General features: G+C 41.3%; 1 protein-coding gene across 6 annotated transcripts in view; it reads right to left on the reverse strand.

The window, feature by feature from the left end:
- Positions 1-22,642, reverse strand: part of TENM2 (teneurin transmembrane protein 2) — a 679,035-nt gene that overhangs the window by 161,794 nt on the left and 494,599 nt on the right. For all 6 annotated transcript variants that reach the window (XM_057415147.1, XM_057415146.1, XM_057415150.1 and 3 more), the window contains one exon: positions 6,957-7,195. In XM_057415147.1, the coding sequence (XP_057271130.1) occupies positions 6,957-7,195 (239 nt within the window). The remainder of the gene's footprint in view (positions 1-6,956; positions 7,196-22,642) is intronic.

The raw sequence follows: 22,642 nt of genomic DNA on the forward strand, positions 1-22,642 counted from the left end.
ATACATTAAAGCAAGGTGGAGGCCGCATATAAGGATATCCTTCCCCATGCGGGCAGTCAAGCAGGGGAACAGGTTGCCCAGGAAGGTGATGCACTCTCTGTCCTTGGAGATCCTCAGGACCAGACTGGACTTCAGATATGACCCAGGTTTTAGCAGATGACTGGACTAGAGACCTCCAAAGGTCCTTTTCAACCTGAATTATTCTACAACCTTCTAAATATAAACCTGGAGCACAAAATTTGTCCCAGGCATTAGATAGGTTTTCACAGAAGATGCTATTTTTCCCAATTATAACTACAAGACTATCATAAAAAGAATTTACAAGGCACAACATAACATGAATATGGAGTGCTAGGTATTCAAACCCCCTGACCTTGGCAAGTTGAAGATTTTGTATCTGGGTAGCAACATAAGCAGGCAGCTCAAAGTATGATGCAGCAAGACTACAGAGAATCAAAGCCTGAATAAGCATAAACTGAAATGAACCTGAAAGCTGTTTCTTAAATAGTTTCTTAAATTACTTACAAGAGGTAATGTCACCACATTATACTATATGGCGAGTAGAGTTTTCTGTCATTTCACAGTGATGTGTCATTTCTCTTCCCACTGTTCAACTTCTTTTGCTCCATAATTTCTGTCGTGTGTTACCCTGTCTTATTATTTTCACAACTGGAATTTAATTTCTATTGTTATCTTTTGTCTTCCTGCCAGTTCCTTGAACATTCTCTTGTCTCTTTGGTACACTTAAGTATTTTTTATTTGTGTTTCCTTTTTCATGGCTTTCATAAGTGTTGTAAAAACTATGTTATCCACCCTTATAAAAGCTATGTCGCACTTTTCAGTCTGATATTACCCCATTGAGCAATAGTCCTTTTCCAAAAGGCAAACATACACTTCTACAGTTAAATGAACAAAATGCACAAATGTGCTAAGTGCAAAACAACACAATGAGTTATTAAAGAAGCGGAGCAACAAATAATAGCAATAAACCAATAAATGATCACCTGGTGGTATCAATATAAATAGCTGCTAAAACAGCAATGTTTACCTAGGGATATTTTACACTAATACTGAGCACTGACTTTTCAGAGAGAATGATCACAGGTTTATTTGACAGGTATCTCTGACTTGGCAAAATATAATCTTCACTATTCCTTATGTTCACCCTTCCCCTGAAAACTGCTCTCCTCTCAGTCTGTGGGGTGGCTTATAATGCATGTCTCGCTAAAGCATCTCAAAACTTTTCCATCATTTTTCCCCCTTGACTTCCTGCAAGACCTGTTTTACATCCAATTATCTCTGCTATCTCTTTGCCCTGACAAGACTTGATACCTATGATTCTGGGATTAAATCCTAGACTTCTAAACAAATTCAAAATATTCAGTATTTGCACTAAGAAAAGTGAGAATAGCCTCTGTTATGGAGCTATTACAAAATCCAGGCTATTTTCTAGTTTGTGGATGGTAGGGCAACGACAGTGCATGTGAAGCACAGCATGTGCTTTGCAACTCAGAAGGAGAAAAAGGAAAAAAATACATTTTCAGCTTAGCCAATGCTATCCTATCCTATCCTATCCTATCCTATCCTATCCTATCCTATCCTATCCTATCCTATCCTATCCTATCCTATCATATCACATTGCTCATTTTTGTGATACTAACCTCTCCCACGCCACATGTTTTGAGCAGTACAGCATCAGCTAGGCAGTTCCATTACTTAAGTGCACAGTAATATATTTTAACAGCTTCTGGGGATCGCTACCAGCATTTGTCAAAAATGTTTTCTCAGACCCATCCTAGATTGTGTTGTGCAATATATATTAGAAACCAAGCAGAAACATGCCCCCGAAACCAGAACCCCAATATCACAGAAAAGAAAAAAAACTCTTGGCCTGCTGGTTCTTGCCAAGGTTTTGGAGTCCATTCATTCAAATCAGTAGCTAAGCAGAAAGGGTTTTCAATTTCAAGTGCTAAGCATGTGATAGCAGTTTGTGAGTTATGGAAACATTAGTCTCACTCTGGTTTCAAGTGCTGAGGTTCACTGAATGAAAATCCTCAACAAAGTCAAAGAGAATTGCACAGGGTGATAAGGCTGCTCCTTCACACTGAAAGGCACCTGCTTCCGTTATCTCAGATCTCTGCTAGGCAAAACAATAGGTACACTGGGTTGGTTTTTTTTTTGGGAACAAACTTGTAAATCAAGCTTTTATGATTGAGTCAGGAAAAGCACAAGCAAACTACACCCAAGTAATTTCACATGAAGGTCTTCCTTTGTGTTATTATGCATATACAGCAAATAGAGCATTTTGACTGTAGGAAAACTGTCTCCTTCATGTAATGAATCTCTCGCACCTTTGGACTGTGGAATAGGAAACTTGCTAGGCTAAAAAGCCACATCTAAACTTCCTGGAGCCGAGTGCCATGATTCCCAGCATTAGTGCCTACTTTTCTTATGGAATGGGGGCAGATGATTTTCCCTGAAAGGCTCAAAGCCTCTCTTCTCAGTGGTAGCATCAGACAAGCTTACTGAGCTACTGCTACTCTTTTCTGTCCCAGATTGACTGATACCAGTCAATAAGAATCACTGTACATGTGACATTTAGAATATGACAGGCATATTCTAAAATTTAATTATTGCTCCTTCACTGACACCTATTTTTAATGCAAATTTAAGAACAGACCCTTCTGTCATCAGCTAATCCTGCAAGATGCAGAGCTCCCTCAGTTTACATTGATTTCAAGTGAATCTGATAGCAGTGATTGGCAGCCAGATGACCTCTGTCTCTCAGAGGTTCCATCTTTGCATGATTTTCCCTTTTTCCAATCTCAGTTTCCAAAATGTCTAGCATTTTGATTTCAGTGAAGTCTGGACAAAACAAAGTCAGCAGTTTTCTGTCTCTACAAGTAAAAACAAAAAATGCAAGATAAGAAATCAGATGAAATTTTAAGTTGCCATTCGTCAAAAAAAAACTGGAGAAAGAGAAACAAAAATCAATTGGTACACCAGCTAGCCACTTGAGCACAGTGTTTTGATTAATCCTGATCTGTGGAATGAGGGTCAAAAAGACAACTGGACTTATGACTGGACTAAATTACAAATATGAATGAACAAGAAACTTAACACAAGCACCTACATTAGCAAATATCTGACTCATTTCTGGAAGAAAATAATTCAAGTTGATCTCAACACCAGAAGGACACAATTTTATGCAAATTGTGGCACCTACATATCTTTGATGCAGGGTGAAGACATGATTTATTTCCAAGTCTATTTCTTTCAGAAACCCCATCAATTTTATTTTCTGTCACAGAAATGAATGAAAACTTTTGTGGCTACAAGCGGGATAGCCAAATGAACTAACTGTTATTTGCCTATACGTCTCGTGTTCTGTATGCAGCTATTTTTCAGGCTTTAATTTTAAATATATACAGGGAATAATAAGAAGAAAAGGATATTTTCATTTGCTTAATTAACTGCCAGACCCTTTGGCAATTCAGCCCTCTCTATAGCACAGAAGTGAATATATTATTTTAAGTTTATGATACATGTGCACTGAAGATGTAGTGCATCACATGTAGAAGCATGTGATTGTTGTAATTTCTGTAATTTTCCTTTTATTTTCCCTATATCTTCTTGCACATAGTAGGAGTAGATAAAATCCATCAATACCCTAAAAGTTATCAGTCTGAGTCTCCAGATACTATCTTCAAGTGGGGCATCTTTAAACCTTACAGCTTTTAGTTTCCACAGGACATAACAGTTTGGTGGGGTTGGTTTGTTTGTTTTTCTCAAAGCAAGTCTAAATACTTCAAATTACCACGTTTTTAATATACTGACATGTTGCTGGTCTGATGTGCTTTGATGCTCAAAGTTAGATTGGCAGAAATCAGAGAGAGCAGCACAAGGGCTTACAGAAATGTGATATTCACGCTTGGAAGCAATTACTCTGTGAAAAGCACAAGGTGACTTTGCTTTTTCCTCTCCTTCCTTCTTTTATTTTTCATATTTTTTCCCCTCCAACTTTGGCATGAATCTAAAGAACGAAAAACTAATTTAACATGACAAATGCTTTCATCACTCCCCTAACCTCCGAAGTGAACGCTCTGACAAAGACAATATGTGTGCTATATGCTTTCCTTTCGACACTTTATAAATTACTTTCTTGTAACTGGGTTTTACCACCAGCCCAATATCTTCAGGATGTCCTAATTTGAATGGCTGGTTCTACATTCTTCATATGTCACCCCTGGATAATAGAAATAACTCCTGGCCTCTGTGAAATGACGTATGCCTCAAATGGGATTGTAGGACAATTTTATTTACACACTGCATGTTGGAGTTTACCAAAATGTACAACGCTACCAACTTATACTCTGCATTTCAGTTACATCTGCCAGATGAAAAAACAGGGAGAAGTTATAAATCTGGCTTTAACTCATCAGACAACATTTTGTATACTGTGTAAGGAAAAAGTTAACTGAGATGATTTTTTTCCTGTACTCTACTATTAAAACCAGTGTAACAGTCAGACATAGAAACATCTTAAAATGCTCTTTTTAGTGGAAATGATCCTCAGAGGAAGATTTAGGAGAATTCAGATACTGACTGGCCCATAAAGGAACAGTCTATTTAAAAACACAAACTTCAATAGTAGGAACCACCAATCCATATGTATCTTAAAAAAGAAACCCCAATGTTGTGTTTTAAAAAGACATATTGTCATTATTTTGACAAATGTTTCACTTCTTAAGATCTCAGTAGTATCTTTATTTAACATCACTAATGTACTGTGGCAAAAGATTCCAAAGGTTATTATGCACTTATTACTATGAAATTATTTTAATGCTTTAACCATACTGTCTTTTCATTTCACTGTTTTTATTTGCATGTTATCAGAAAGGCAACAGGAATGCCTGAACAATTTAAAAAATATGTATTCTTTTTTCTCTGTTATGATACTTTTTTGCTTGTCTCTTTATTTGATATTTTTTTCATGCCACCCATAATCTTCGGCATGTTCTCTGAAAGTCCCACATTTAAATGTGGACTATATTTTCAGTGACCTATCTGTATCAATTCCCCCATCTCTTTTATTATAAGAAAATACATTTAAAAATCCTGAAGTCTAAGAGAACTTCTAAGTATTCTTTCAATGTAATTTACCTCGTATTTGCCAGCACTGCTTTTTTCATTTAGTCCTGCAATAGTCTTGATTAGCATTGATGTGATCATCTTCACACAGACTAGATATATTGACAAGCCTAAGTAGCATAACAGAATTATTCACAGGATTAATTGCAGCTATTTTCTGGCTTTGATGTATACTCATTCTTTACTGTGTATGGAACGAAGCTTGTCAGGTAACTTCTCATTATTTAATCCTTGAGCCAACACTCTTGTTCTAAAACCTGCTTTCTTGTGTTTACTAACCAACTCTATTGCACTCATCATTCTTTAGTCAGCGAAGACAACTTCAAAAACTTCTGTCAAAATGGATCACTTATGTCATTACTTGAAACGATAGATCATTCATCAATTATTAAGAGTCAATGCATTATCTTACATTCCCTCTTGTCTTAGTATATGAAAGTGTATAAAACAGTAGACATGTTGCAAAGCTTTGCTTTAGATTACAGTAACCTAAATACCAAGGAAAAATATGTTTCATAATCCATCACTTCAAAGTTACGCACATGATTAAAAAACTCAACTTGCGGTATATCATTCCCCATGTGCATAATCACTCAAACAGAAAGCTGTTGTATGATAAGTGTCATGGTCAATAAATCATGTGCTTTCCAATCTTTTTATTTATATATCAAACTAAGCCTGCTATTCGTCTGTTAGCTCTGTAGTATCGAGTATAGCGGGATATAGGCCTGGCCTAAAGAGGCAACAGCAATAAAACAGCCAGTCAGCTCTCTCTTACTGCTGTATATATTAATTACATATGGAAGCTCATTAGTATGAAAAAGAGGTTTTCCTTAGAAAACAGTGTCTATGCTGTTGAGTGAGAATAGGGAGTAAACTCAGTACATCTTTATAGGTCTTTTGAGCACTAAATAAGAAATTAGATTCAGAGACGAGCTAAACCCCTCACAGAATAGGTCTGGAAAGTATCAAGCTACTGTAGCTCCAAAATACTCATTGAAGGTAGAGAGTTTGTGCAGCATCTCATTGTCAGCAACGTTTTGTCAAAGGTACTGTGAAAGGTATAAAATACACAGCTAGTAGACACTTAGATAAACCTTCAGAACAACAGACAAGGAGAGGGGTGCCTGGGGGAGTGGGTGCCAAAAAATAATTGCATTAAGAAACACAAAATAACAGAAACACATTAAAAAAAAAATCTCAAAAGACCACAGAAAAAATGAAGACACGGTGCGGGCAGTGTTCATACACTGATCCTGGGAAATAAGCACAACATTTAGAGTTTCCTTTCTATATTTTTGCTGACAAAATACTAAAGAAGTGTGGAATACCAAAAATAACAGTGCATAGAATTGAACTACCTATTTAGATCTGACACCACCGGAATTTATTCACGAAGATACAGAGTGAGACTTATTAAATGCCAGGAGCTTCTGTTACTTACAGGGAGTCACCCACCAGCACAAAAATCACAATTTTTTCCAAATATTTTTTTTAACATACGGTAGTACAACAAAAAATCATTGTATCACCCACTGGTTGGGCCATCCATGAGAGATGTGTATACAACACCTGAAGTTAACACTGCACTGAGAATCCTGAATCGATTTCTTTCTTCCTTTGCTCTTATGACAGAGAACAAGAGGTGAATGTTTTATTTTACCTCAGTCGTCAGTATAAGGAATAATAATTTTCTTTGCTCATTACAAACACAAATCTGGGTGACACACTGACCATCCTAATACCTGCTGAATTTTCACTTGCTCACATAGCTGTGTGATTTGATAGGGAAAACACAGCCTTACCTATGAAATATGCCAGTAGGATGGCAAGCAGGACTGCAGCAGCAATTGCAGATAAAGCGGCACATTTCCAGCTACAATACTTGGAGGGTTTCTTCAGCTTGAACGCGTTCCTGGAGAATGTATTTCTAGGTAACAGTCTGGGAGGTGGAGTATAAACTGTTCCTGAGGTCAACGGGTAACCAGGGGAAGAACTACTGAACAGTGGAGTAGTTCCAGAAGATGTCTTGAACAAGAAATGCCTGAAAAACATAAAATGGTACATAGTGTTGTAGTTAAGAAAGAATACCTTCTATCCTGATTCCATCCCAGCTATGATAATGTGTTAAATTCAACTAAAAAGGATATTGTATGAAGAAATAAGGAGATGAAAATTCCCAGTCTTTTTCCTATCAGAGCTTAAGGACTGTCACTAAACCACAGTGTTAGGATATCTGCTTAATCCTTTCAGTACTTAGATGTAACTTGACCAGATAAAACACCAGCATGACTGATGAGGTGCCACCGAGTACCAGTTGAGATTGCACCTGTAATACATGTGAGCAGTCTAGTAACAAAGCTCATATTCAGAAAGGATGTGACTGTCAGTTCCTTTTGGTCAGTGTTCGATTAGGACAAAGCAGAAAAGAAAAAAAAAGGACTTCAACTGCCCACACATTTATTAAGAAGAAAATAAAGTACAAAATACACTGCCTAACAAAACCTAAGAAAAGGAAATGCTGCCAACACATTCCGGACAGAGGAAATGGAAAACACAAGATAGAAGACTGGCTTCTCTAGGTTAACTTCTCCCAGTCAGGAAGAACTAACTACAGGTATGTTCCCAATACATGATAAAAAAGGGAGAAGCACAGAATAAAGGCAGTGGTTTTCAAGGCCACTTTTTTTCAGAGCAGAGAGCTCTGAAGATCCATTCCTTCTTAGCTCTGAAAAATAAATGCTTCTTGGAGCAAATGAGAATGAAGATCCTCAGTATTCTCCAAAACCAAACCCCAAGTCTTACTTCAAATGTAGAAAATGTGTAACAGTTTTATTCAGATCAGAATCATGTATGTCACTCTCAAATCACCTGTTAGGACTCCAAAACCAATTTCAATCAGTTTATTACAACAATGATTTGGATGTTTGAAACTGAAATGTGTTTCCTAAGTATGTTTTCCAACCCATCATCATACATGTGCATACTTCCAAGCACAGGATTTACTGCCTACTGATTATACAGAATAACGAAGATGATTTTAAAGGTCACTAAAGCATTTGTTTTGAAGTGAAACCCAGAGCATAATAAATTGCACAGAATTTGCATACAGGTAGAAGACAGTAAAAGGAAGGCTGGCTAAGTTTCTCAGTTGTATGATTGACCGTTCACATTTGAAGGCAGTCTCTAAAATATGGTCTTGTCTTTAATGCAGTTATTAATAAACTCTATTAATAACCATGAAAAATCCCTTACTTTGACACTACCTTTGTTATTGTGTGTTTTTTTTAACCCCCAGATGACCTCGGACATCGCTTACAACAGTGATCAAGATTTAGTTTTTTCAGAAAGTATTTCAGTCGCTTAAGATATTGCTGGTCTTCACTGCCATAAGTGCGTATTTGTGCTTTGGAGACACTGTAGATACACAAGTACACAATCAGAAATGGCTTCCAAGCCTCACTAGTTCAAGATTAATTCTGTATTTTGTTTTTGTTTTATAAATGCAGTTTTTGGAAAGCAAAGAAGCAGAATTAAAAGGGAATATTCAAGCTAGAAACATTCTGCCATTTTGTTTCTCAAATAAAGTTGCCCTTTCTTTTTTCCTTATCAGTGAGGCTCATTAGACATTAGAATTGATTCTTTTCCACACACTGTATACAATCTATGAGAAAACACAGTAAAGGCAAATGCTAAAAGGTTTCCCCCCCCGAATTACCTACCTAGCCTTTTAAACTAAAAAAGACCCTTTTGAGTTACAAGAAAAGAAGAAATACTGGCAGTCTGATTTCATGAACACTTAATTCTAACTCTTCACTTTGCAGCAGCTGAATTAAAATAATTGTTGGGAAAATGCTGCTATTGGGCTGGTTGGGTTATACTAGATCTAGTGATGCTTATGTTTCTTTTGTCTGGTTAAACCCTGATCAACTCTTGTTAGCAGAAGCAGTTTTAGTCCTTTCTACTTTATCTGTGGCACTAGCAACACTATTCCACTTCTGTAATAGGAACTAGGGATTGAAGTGCCACGGAACATGAGGAACGAAAGAAGGAAGGACAGAAGGAAGAGAGATCTGGTAAGATAAAGTCAGGTAGGAAGGCCCAGAATCTGAATGAGATTCTGCATCTGCCTGAGCCCAGGACTGCCTTCTCCTCCTAAATCCTCATGGCATGAGCAGCCCTTTTGGGTTTGGACTCACGGGTCTACAACAGAAAGTTCTTACAGTTCTTTCCTTGTTCTAGCCCCAAAGCAGATCTCACATAATCAAATTGGAAATTGCAGTCCTTGGCACTGCCTTTATCTGCAAAGTCAAGGTTTTTAAACCCAGGAATTTTTTGTCCTCTTTAGCTGAGAAGGCAGATACAGTACCAACAGAATTTTTAATTTAAAGCATTGTTAAAGTAAACTCAGATACATAATGAAACTCTACTCCCATTAAAATTGAATTAATGAATATCTAGATATAGTTTAATAGAACATGTCAATCATATACTGTTTCATGTGAGAAGAAAAAAAGTAGAAGAAAAAATTAGTTCCACTGTGATCCACATTGAGATACGTAAAGAATATAAAGAAAACCACATACTTATCCATGCAAACATAATCTCTGTTATAGTGGTAAAACTGATCCAAACTTGATAGAAGCAAGAAAAGCGGAATTAAATGGATATGAGGAATGGTGTCATTCATAAAGCAAAACCAGAAAAAATATCATTGGATAAGCTCTGAATTTTGTCATACCTGCAACTCCTACCCATGTATTTTGAAAGCTGGAAGTTTCATGTCTCTATAAGATTTCTAGCAAAGTGATCATGAGAAGGTACTGCACCATCTTAAAGGGCAGAAAATCTACCTTCAGGAGCTTGAAAAAGACATTTCACTAAAAATATGTCCCGTATCCGCCAAGTCATTGTGGAAAACTGTTGAAGCTGGAGACCAGAGTAGCAGAAATAGCTTAAGTTACAGCAAAGCACACCAGAAAGACTTGAGAACATAATGGACGAAACACTTGGACCCCCAGAGTTTTAAGTATAGATTCAGCTACTAATAGAAATAAATTGACTTGTCTCAAGTCTATCCCTAAAACCAATGATCTATAGCTATATTTTCATGTAGGATTCGACATGCTCTGATACAACCAATTGTCTGTGGGCCCATGCTGCACAGAGAGAACATGAGCATTTATCAACATTAATTACAGTCTCACAGCAGTAACACTGGGAGGTACAGTACAATGACTGCTTATGAAAAGAAACGATCTTATTTGTACTCATTCACTTGATTTGAAATACATTCCATATTAGAATTAAAACCCCTGTATATTCTCTGTCTTACCTGTTCACCTATCAAACACTATTAAGAAAACCACATTTTCTACCTCACAATTAGCATTAACAATTTGATGTAGATTGGGACTAGATTTCTATTTTGAAAACATGGGAGTAAATTTGCTGATGTTTAGCCCAGTCTTCCCAGTTCCTGTGCATCATGAAGACATTCCTATGCTGGAAAATAACAAGAGATGACTGTCAGTATACAGTGATTCAGTAACGTATGCACCCATGAAAGGATGGAAGGAGCCTGCATGCTGCTCAGAGGGAAGAAGGGAACCTTGTAGCTTGCTCAGTGCTCTCCTCTGCTGCTCTGCAGCCTCCTGGGCAGTAAAACGCACCCCCTGGTTTTAGAGCAGCGCGTGTTGCTGATGCGCGGGACCACCGATGCCAGGAGAAAGGTGACATCTCTGAACGCTGGGCTTGCACGGGGACATTTGTCCACAGTGCTGGGGACTAATGATAAATGGAAAAAGCTTTATTTTGCTTTCTTCATTAAGTCAGAGCTCTCTACAGCATTTATTTTCCCACAGGTCAAAAGGAGCTCTGGTGTTCAGGGAATAGTGGTCTGACTGAGACTGTATTAACTTCCACATTCTTTCAGAGAACAATCTCTGTTTTTTATTCCTCCTTTCTGGCCAGATTGTCTTGGCAGCACACTGCAAGAATGAGTTGAGAAAAAAAATGGTTTTGCAGTGAAAAAATGTAATAGAAAGGAAGAACAAGATAACTTTCTAACATAAATTGCTTCTTTCCCTCCACATGCTATACTAAGCTTATTCTGCAAGAACAAAATACAGAAATCTGTAATGCTTAAATTGTCTTTCTTTTTTTCCTATTTCTTTTCATAGGTTTTTAGTAGTAATGAATAAATAGAAATAAAATGGTAACAGCTTGATTTAATGGTTTTAGGCCTTATCTTCAAGCTGTGGTAAAATCACATCTGTATAATTTCACTGGACATTTACTCTTAGCAGAAAAAAACCCAATGAATTATAGAACTTATGTTCTATTCAAGCTGGTTTTCACTGGAAGAAAAAATAATCTTCTGTAGTCTTCTAACTCCCCTAAAAAGTAGCCATGAGTCATTTTATGTCAGCGATAGAATCAAAGTGGCTGCCAAATTCAGACAGTGAGGTTTTATGGCAGTTTTCTAACTTACATACAGAAAACACCCAAGATGGAAGAAAACTACAAGCTGTTCCTATGCCTTTTTTGCTGAAATGACCTCTGAGTGTTAGACTGGTGCAAGGTTTGGTCACCTGTTTAAGGGCCTCTCAGTCTTACCCCAAATGAGATTTAACTGAATGTTTTTGTTCTCAGGTTCTCGCAGCAAAACACAGAGTTATCAGCCAGGCGTACACAGCTGAGGCTTCGCTGGTGTGATAAAATTGCACAGGTTTGACCCTCTCTAGCATCTACAGCACAGGGACCGGGGTATCTCCCAACTGCACTAAACTTAGCAATAAAGATTTAAAATGTGTAGTTAAAAGAAATTGTCTAATCTCATCAAATCTCCAGACTAAACTCAGTAAAATAGATTTTTCAGTGGAAATCCAAACTGTATAAATGAACCGGCCATTGTACACAAGGGTGTCTGTGCGCACCCTCACACCCAAATGCCTGTTGCAAACATAGCACAGCCCTCATCACAAGCCGCTATTTCAGTGCTTTTCAGCCTCCTGCAGACAATCAATTTGTAACTCACTGTGCATGGTGCAGGAACCAAGGACACTCTATTAGGCATGGAAACAGTAATTCATAATGAACCCATCAATACCAGTGGGACACTTCTATTGACTGTAATGTGACTCTGAACCTCGCAGCTGCCACCCAGCCTCCAGCGAAGGTCTAACACCAGTTCCTCAGCTCTCGAAAGGATCACGATTCCTTAAAGGCTGGGGTTTCCAAATCCCCAGGCAAAGTCTTCAGGAAAATGCAGGCTGTAAAGCAGAGTGCCATGGATAAGTACCACACCTGCTTGTCACCATCATCTCTGCACTCTTATAAAGGCACAGCTGGACACACAAAAGCACAGTAATTGAAAGCTGCCTGACAGGGTGGTAGGATGTTTTACAAAGAGGCAGGTGCCTGCCTTTGGGCACCCTGATCTGTTATTAAACAAAAACAAATAGGCAATGTTCACAAAGCTGCAATTGAAAAGAGAGAATAGGTAAAACCCAGGTAAAACATGTATTGTCCTGCAGCTGCACTGTTGGCTCTGTTCTGGGTACCTTTTTATAGGAGAACCTGCTTTCATCTGGAATTTGTTAACTGAGATACTGTTGGATAAAGTTTTTATAACCTCTCTCACCCCTACTGTGAGCTCCATGCTGGAGCACTCTTGGCTGCGTTGCCAGCCTGGCTCTGGTACATCCCAATGGCACAGCCTTGGGATGTACCAGCTCAGAGAGCTGCTCAGCTGGGACAAAGAGCTGCAAGAGAGTCTGTGGAAAGATGAGGTGAAAAACATGGAGAGAGGAGGGATTGCTGAGATGGGGGTCATTAGTAGCTTAACAACTTGAAAGGGAGCACTCCCGCATGGAAAGGCATAAAATCTGTCAGGGGAGACCTGGGAAGGCAAGCAAGGATGCATTAGGTTGAATGGCTGGTGTCGGTGGAGCTCGTGGCACACAGCAGCCTGGAGACCCTGAGGAGCTACAGGGGCCACCCCTTACCTTACTGACTGATGACTGTGAGGCCAAAAAGATTCTGGGTGCCCTGCAAGAAGGTGGTGAGCACACTCACCCAGCCTGCCAGCTGGAATCCAGTGAGCTTTTGTGTGAGTTAGCCAGCAAAGAATTGCTTTGCCCTTTAAATTTATGTTAATCTTTCTTCACAGTTGTTTGCTCTCCAGGAATGGATCAATGAAACAGCTAGTTAATGCCTAGTGAAGAGTAACAGGAACAGCGACATACATAAACACAAAACAGCGGTTACTTTGCATATGTTCTTCCATTAAATGGGAGCAGGATCAAGAATGCAGATATCTCAAGATTTAGGCAGCCTGAGTCAGCTCAAATTATAGGACTTTTCCTTTTTTAAGTGGAAAACCTTCGTTTTTTTCTAGTGTAAAGTTCTGAGTAGTAGTTGCATAGTGCAGTCAAAGGGATAAAATCCAATAATGCACCTCGTTTGTTATTCCGGTAATTATAAGAATGACAACAGTATTTTGCATTTCAATAGGCCTGTTCATTTTTAGCTTTCTACATCAGTTCATAGAATCATGGAATGGTTTGGGTTGGAAAGGACCTTAAAGCTCATCCAGTTCCAAACCCCTGTCATGGGCAGGGACATTTTCCACTAGACCAGGTTGCTCCAAGCCTTGTCTGACCTGTTGTTGAATAATGCCAGGACTGGAGCATTCACAACTTCCTTGGGCAGCTTCAGCTCCAGTGCCTCACTACTCTCACAGTAAAGAACTTCTTCCTTACATCTAAGCTAAATCTGTCCTCTCTAAGTTTGAGCCCATCACCTCTTGTCCTATCACTACAGTCCCTAATGAAGAGTCCCTCCCCAGCACCCCTGTAGGCTCCCTTCAGATACTGGAAGCTGCTCTGAGGTCTCCACGCAGCTTCTCTTCTCCAGGCTGAACAGCCCCAACTTCCTCAGCCTGTCTTCATACAGGAGGTGCTCCAGTCCCTGATCATCCTCGTGGCCTCCTCTGGACTTGTTCCAACAGTTCCATGTCCTTTTTATGTTGAGGACACCAGAACTGCACACAATAATCCAGGTGAGGTCTCACAAGAGCAGAGCAGAGGGGCAGGATCACCTCCTTCGACCTGCTGGACACGCTCCTTTTGATACGATTGGTTTCTGGGCTGCGAGCGCACACTGAAGCCGGCTCATGTCCATTTTCTCATCAACCAACACCCCCAAGTCCTTCTCCACAGGGCTGCTCTGAATTCTCTGCCCAACCTGTAGCTGTGCCTGGGATTGCCCTGACCCAGGTGTAAATTAATAAACATCATTTCAAACTGCTTCTGATTTAAAAGGCATTCATACATGTAAGCTCTTCACTGCCTCTTAATTCAACTACTCAATAACAAAAAAAGAAAAAAGCACTAACACCAATGGTATTTCAAGTCTATAAATAATAGGCTGTGAATAATAGAATAGAATAATAAACCCAAATATCTAAAATAATTTTGTTACAGTTTTGCTATGTGTACACGTAGACTTAAAGCCCAGGAACCTAAATCACAGCATTTGAGATATTTTTTTTTTAATATAAAGTAAAAACCCTAAATGTACCTGGTGTTCACTGTTGCGAGCTGCCTGTTCACTGCACAACCCAAAACTTAAAAACCCAAACCAACACGACTGTGAAACATGCAATTATCTGCAATCTGTGAGAACTTCTTTGAGCTTATCTGCATGTGAGTGGGAGTACACCTAGATCGATCTTCTGAACCGTTATTATGTATTCTGCTTTTGTAGTGTTTTCCTTCACCCTTTTTCTCTCCTATCACAGTTGACATTTGTTATGAAAACAATGCTCCAGTGGCCTGCTAAAAATGACCTTTCTACAACATTTTTGGAATTCCTCCAAGTACATGGCCCAAGTGTGCCTGAAGTCCTTGAGGATGCTTTTGACTGTGCTTTACTTGACTCTTCAAAATGCTTTTGATTTTTAGGTGCAGAATCTATCTGTTCAGAGCCCATTTATTTGGAAAGTCCACACACAACCTTCCAGCAACCTTCACATGTGGTAACAAAGAATGAAGGAGTCAGGTCTCATCCTAGCCCTCAGACTCAGAGGACTAAACTGCTGTAGCATATGTGTCTGTAGCTGAATAGTTTAGCTAAATGGCAAGAGAAAGCCAGATAAAACAAAGCAAAATTAGTGAGGAGTTATCTGGCTGTTCCAAGTACTTGTTTGTTATGCCAAATATATCCTAGAAATTTGCATTAACAAAAGGAAAAGAAATTTTGTTTCACTATTCTGCTCCAGAACATTTTGCATCATGTATAAAGAGATCAAAATATTGAGACATCACTGAAAATAGGCAGGCAGTTGAGGAGAAGGGCTGTAACTTGGAACTTCTGCACATTCAGAAGCTTCAAGTTTAGGTATTCGGTTCAGAAGGCCTGCAGTTGATGTGGACACCCAAGCAGGGAACAGCATCTGAATCCAGCTTTAACAACACATATTTAATTTCTTTCTTAAAAATAAAACAATAATACACACAGAGCACTAACTGCCACTCTGTATTCTTGGCTTTTTTTTTGCCACGGCTGCTGCAGCCACAAAGATGCTGTGTGCAGATGTTACCCTGCTATGATGCCCCATAGGTTTGAGTTCATGCACTGCATTGGTTCAGACTGGCCTACAGCTCAGGCTGCTGCTCCATCCATTAATCTCTCATTTCTGCCATAGCTCCCTCTCCTCAGCTCACCCAAAGTGAGTGTGTTGGAATCAGACTGGCAAAGTAAGAAACACAGCTCGAACCCAGGAGCTGGCAAATATTGTGAAGAACATCATAGGAGGTCTTTCAATGCTAATGTTCAGATTATTCAGTCATTAAACTGAACTTTGCTTGCATGACCCCAGATCTGGGCCATTGCCCTTACGCTACAGCCCACAAGATCTAAAGAACCTGATTTTGTAATCACAAGAGTGACCATCATCCATTCTCCTGAAATACAGGAAAAACATTTCTAGCTACAATCTTCCGTGAAGCTTAGCAACAGATCCTTGTGAGCAAGCTCAAAGAAATTATAGACATACATGCAATTACAAGTGAAAGATTTGAACTGAAAATATTTGAAAGTATGAGACTAATTATAACACTAAGGAAATAAGACTAATTTCTATTTAATTTTGTCTTTTTCTCCTGGATTAAGTATTATTAATTATAATAGTACCAGCTAAATTAATATCAATATAAAGTACTGGAACAGGCATTAATACATTAGGCAATCTCAGTCAAACATCCATCCACAAAAGCTCTTCTGTTATCCTCACTTATGACTCACGTGGTGTTCCTCAGGGGTTGGTACTGTTCACCACCTTTGTTGGTGACATGTACAGCGGGATCGAGCACCCTCAGCAAGTTTGCTGATGACACCGAGCTGTGTGGTGTGGTCAACACACTGGAGGGAAGGGATGGGATCCAGAAGGACCTGAGAGATGGCCAGTGCTAACCTCATGAAGTTCAACAAAGGTCCTGCACGTGGGTCAGTGCAATCCCAAGCACAAACGCAGACTGGGAGAGACTGGGTGGAGCAGCTCTGAGGAGAAGGACTTGGGGGTGCTGTTTGACAGAAAGCCAACCGTTTGCTGGACTGCATAAAAAGGAGTGTGAGCAGCAGGTGACTGCCCCTCTGCTCTTGTGAGACCCCGCCTGGAGTCCTGCGTCCACCTCTGGAGCCCTCAACACAAGAGGGACGTGGAGCTGTTGGAGTGAGCCCAGAGGAGGCCACGGAGATGCTGCGAGGGCTGGAGCAGCTCTGCTCTGGAGCCAGGCTGAGAGAGCTGGGCTGGGGCAGCCTGGAGAAGAGAAGGCTCCTGAAGGGGAGACCTGAGAGCAGCTCCAGTGCCTGAAGGGGCTGCGGGAAACCTGGAGAGGGGCTTGGGACAAGGGATGTAGGGACAGGCCAAGGGGAATGGCTTTAACCTGCCAGAGGGGAGACTGAGATGAGCTCTTAGGCAGAAGCTCTTCCCTGTGAGGGTGCTGAGGCGCTGGCACAGGGTGCCCAGAGAAGCTGTGGCTGCCCCATCCCTGGCAGTGTTCAAGGGCAGGCTGGACACAGGGGCTTGGAGCAAGCTGCTCTAGTGGAAGGTGTCCCTGCCCATGGCAGGGGCTGGAACTGGATGAGCTTTAAGGTCCCTTCCAACCCAGACCATTCTGTGATTCTGTTTTTGATTGGCACTTGCAGATGGCCCTCTGTGAGGTTCTCAAACCAGACAGGTTCCTTGCAAAGCCATACTTTTCTCCCTGTTCTCTCAAAGCATTTTAAGCTTTAAAGTAGACCACTGCCTCTCTAGCTGCCTGGAAGTAATAAGACCCAAACTGGGACATTCAAAGGTGGTATTTTCATCATACAACCATCTTTCAAACCAGTGATTAAAGCAATAAAGGAACACCTCTTAACTGGAAAAGATAGAAACCAGCACTTTGGAAAGGAGGAGGAGGAGATGGTTTGAAAGAGGCTACAAGAGGACAATAAAAGTTAAAGAGCATTGAACAGCAGCTCCGAGCTTAAAGGTAAAGCTGCTAAGTACTGCAGAAATGAACCATAAAAATAGCACCATAAAAATGCTATGATGATGCATTACTGCATCCTTAGTTAAAGATATTTCAACTTTTCCATTATGGACCCTTATGTCAAAGAAAACAGAACGATTGCAAAGCCAGCCTGGGGGGCTGCTGCAGCCAGAAAGAAGCAGCAGACCAGGGAAGATACACTTTGTATTTGTTTGCCTTGAACCAGAAACAAGCACAGTAAAATCAACACACATCCCTCGCAGTGTCCAAGGCCAGGTTGGACAGGGCTTGGAGCAACGTGCTCTAGTGGAAGGTGTCCCTGCCCACGGCAGTGGTGTTAGACAAGATGATCTTTAAAGTTCCCTTTTAACACAAAGTATTCTCTGATTCTAAAAAAGCAGTTAGTGACTCTGTATTAATATTGTAACTCCACTAAAAGCCATAAGCTACTAAAATACAGCTAAGCATAACGAAGTAAAAAATACAGAACCACAAAGCATACAAGGATTCTTGAGTACATGAAAGAAGAGGGTTGCCTGAAGAGGGTACATGAAAGCATGTACAAGCAGTAAAAGCTTACTTGACATTACTATAAAGGTGATTAACTCTCCCACCAATATTGGAAAACAGGTGGAGAAAAGACATATCTGGAAAGAATGTGCTGTCTCCACACAGCCTGAATTTAGCCCCAAGTGCCTGAGGTAGCAAAGGAAAGAAAGGAAGAGAAAAATATTTGTACCAGAAAAAAATCCACCACCATGCAGACACATGTTGTATTACTCAATAATTCCAGTTTTCAGTGCTGCGCGATAAAGAGACGTCTGGAATTGTGATCTGGGTTTTGTAGAGCTGACGTGAACCATTCACACAGCTCAGGTTCTGTGTTTTGTTTCACCATCGGTAATGTGACCACTTGCACATCGCTTCCAGTCAAAAGCAGAATCGACTGGAGGTAACTGAAAGGTGAAAACTAAAAGTTGTGAAACTCTGTGCTGATAAAGATGGTGCTGTCAGTGCTGGCTTTGCCTCCTGAGCACTCGACTACCCGCATTAATAAGCTGACAACAAGAGAAAAAATGACAGAGTGAAGAGGCAGCATAGAAGGGATCAGTGTCCCACCACAAGGTAAAGCTATAAAGCAGAGGATAAACTAAAAAGTTAATAGTTACCAAAAAGATGTCTTTTTATTGTTTTTTTTTTTGCTGCTGGTATAAATGTAGGTGAAGGACCAGTTTTAAAGTGAAAGTGTCCAATGATTCTGCAGGTACCAACTTCAGCACAACTCACTGCAAACCAGAAAAAAAGAATCCATCACCGTCTGAGTTAATACTCTTGTGATGAAATTTGTCATCAGGTGCTGTCAGGTGTGTGGTTTCACAGAAGAAAAATCGATCCTGAAGCAACACTGGAATGGTCTTAGAACACAGAAATACTGTCAGGATGTTTTCTAATATCTTAATGCTTGCCTAGGACAAACCCAGCTATGGGAAAGCTCCAATTAGCTGCTGGGCATCTCCAAAACCCCCAGTATTCACAAAGTAACCTTTTGTCATCAACACCAAGATACCGATATTCCCAGAGGTTTTAGGATAACAAAAAAAAAAGAAAAGGAAAGGAACCAAAGTTAGTAACAGAATTGAAAGTCTTCACTGACAGGGGACAGACAAAATCAGGCAGTGAAGGAAAAACAGCCAGCAAAATGCCCACTTTTCAGGGTGCCATTACTATGCCAAAGAATCTCTTTTGTGAATATCTCAAGGAATTACCTCCCTATACAGTGTTCGATAAATTGTGACAATCCTAAGCCATCAGAAATAACATATTTCAGGTACTGTTGTACCCAAGAACAATTTCATATGAAAACAAATGGACAAGGAACTGCAGGGAGTCACTCTACACTAAAAGTAAAGATACGTTATAATCCTGGGCAGTGAACTGCACAGCAACAACTGGCCCAGGATGAACAGCACCAACAGTCTATCTTGCAGTTCTTAGCAATAAATACCAAATTCTGGATTCCCAAATTAAGCTCTAAAGAGGAGCAGGTGCTCTCACAGAAGCAGCAGTTCAGAGCCGAGCTTCACTCCTAATTTATTTTTTGGCCAAAGTTAGCTCCAAACTTCAATAAATGAGAATCCCTTTCCTGTCTTTTTTTGGACAGGCTTTGGATAACTTTCAGTTGCTTCTCAGGCCCCCACTTCTTCATGGCACCCTCGTTACCATTTTAGCAAAGTAGGGCAACGCGAATGAAGCCCCTGATGAGGTTTCCAAAGCAGCACAGGAACATAGACTGGGCACAGACTCCCTGCTCTAGTCAGCCTCATTTGCTCCCCATGGTGCTACAACCACTGATTAACCGCAGAGCAACAACAGCCTGGGTGTTGTAAGCTTCAATCCAACTCTACCAACTCCTCCCAGAGCTCCAAACCAGAAGGCAATCGTTAATCGAATTCGGGAAGGGAGTGGCCTGATGCTGTAGTTACACTACTGCACGGTGTTGTACCTACACCACACCTAACTGCTGAGTGTGACCCAGCACAGTGCTGTAACTACACCACACCTAACTGCTGTGTGTGACCCAGCACAGTGGTGTAACTACACCACACCTACCCTCTGAGTGTGATCCAGCACAGTGCTGGAACTACACCACACCTACCCGCTGAGTGTGATCCAGCACAGTGCTGGAACTACGCCACACCTAGCTGCTGAGTGTGACCCAGCACAGTGCTGTAACTACACCACACCTAGCTACTGAGTGTGACCCAGCACAGTGGTGTAACTACACCACACCTAGCTGCTGAGTGTGATCCAGCACAGTGCTGTAACGTCACCACACCTAGCTGCTGTGACCCAGCACAGTGGTGTAACCACACCACACCTAGCTACTGAGTGTGATCCAGCAAAGTGCTGTAACTACACCACACTGAGTGTGATCCAGCACAGTGGTGTAACTACACCACACCTAGCTTCTGAATGTGATCCAGCACAGTGCTGCAACTACACCACACCTAGCTGCTGAGTGTGATCCAGCACAGTGCTGTAACTACACCACACCTAGCTGCTGAGTGTGACCCAGGACAGTGCTGTAACTACACCACACCTAGCTGCTGAGTGTGATCCAGCACAGCGGTGTAACTACACCACACCTAGCTGCTGAGTGTGATCTAGCACAGCGGTGTAACTACACCACACCTAGCTGCTGAGTGTGATCCAGCACAGTGCTGTAACTACACCACACCTAGCTGCTGAGTGTGATCCAGCACAGTGCTGTAACTACACCACATCTAGCTGCTGAGTGTGATCCAGCACAGTGGTGTAACTACACCACACCTAGCTACTGAGTGTGATCCAGCACAGTGCTGTAACTACACCACACCTAGCTACTGAGTGTGATCCAGCAAAGTGCTGTAACTACACCATACTGAGTGTGATCCAGCACAGTGCTGTAACTACACCACACCTAGCTACTGAGTGTGACCCAGCACAGTGGTGTAACTACACCACACCTAGCTGCTGAGTGTGATCCAGCACAGTGCTGTAACGTCACCACACCTAGCTGCTGTGACCCAGCACAGTGGTGTAACCACACCACACCTAGCTACTGAGTGTGATCCAGCAAAGTGCTGTAACTACACCACACTGAGTGTGATCCAGCACAGTGGTGTAACTACACCACACCTAGCTTCTGAATGTGATCCAGCACAGTGCTGCAACTACACCACACCTAGCTGCTGAGTGTGATCCAGCACAGTGCTGTAACTACACCACACCTAGCTGCTGAGTGTGACCCAGGACAGTGCTGTAACTACACCACACCTAGCTGCTGAGTGTGATCCAGCACAGCGGTGTAACTACACCACACCTAGCTGCTGAGTGTGATCTAGCACAGCGGTGTAACTACACCACACCTAGCTGCTGAGTGTGATCCAGCACAGTGCTGTAACTACACCACACCTAGCTGCTGAGTGTGATCCAGCACAGTGCTGTAACTACACCACATCTAGCTGCTGAGTGTGATCCAGCACAGTGGTGTAACTACACCACACCTAGCTACTGAGTGTGATCCAGCACAGTGCTGTAACTACACCACACCTAGCTACTGAGTGTGATCCAGCAAAGTGCTGTAACTACACCATACTGAGTGTGATCCAGCACAGTGCTGTAACTACACCAAACCTAGCTACTGAGTGTGACCCAGCACATTGCTGTAACTACACCACAAAGAGCTACTGAGTGTGATCCAGCACAGTGCTGTAACTACACCTCACCTAGCTACTGAGTGTGACCCAGCACAGTGGTGTCACTACACCACACCTAACTGCTGAGTGTGACCCAGCACAGTGCTGTAACTAACCACACCTACCCTCTGAGTGTGATCCAGCACAGTGCAGTAACTACACCACACCTAGCTTCTGAATGTGATCCAGCACAGTGCTGCAACTACACCACACCTAGCTGCTGTGTGTGACCCAGCACAGTGCTGTAACTACACCACACCTAGCTGCTGAGTGTGATCCAGCACAGTGGTGTAACTACACCAAACCTACCCGCTGAGTGTGATCCAGCACAGCGGTGTAACTACACCACACCTACCTGCTGAGTGTGATCCAGCACAGTGCAGTAACTACACCACAAAGAGCTACTGAGTGTGATCCAGCACAGTGCTGTAACTACACCACACCTACCCTCTGAGTGTGATCCAGCACAGTGCTGTAACTACACCACACCTAACTGCTGAGTGTGATCCAGCACAGTGGTGTAACTACACCACACCTAGCTACTGAGTGTGATCCAGCACAGTGCTGTAACTACATCACACCTAGCTACTGAGTGTGAGCCAGCACAGTGCTGTAACTACACCACACCTACCCGCTGAGTGTGATCCAGCACAGCGGTGTAACTACACCACACCTAGCTGCTGAGTGTGATCCAGCACAGTGCTGTAACTA

The sequence above is a fragment of the Pezoporus wallicus genome, unplaced genomic scaffold (assembly GCF_028554395.1).
Source record: "Pezoporus wallicus isolate ANWC-B61680 ecotype Strahan unplaced genomic scaffold, APGP_CSIRO_Pwel_v1 contig_4161, whole genome shotgun sequence".
Taxonomy (NCBI): Eukaryota; Metazoa; Chordata; class Aves; order Psittaciformes; family Psittacidae; genus Pezoporus; species Pezoporus wallicus.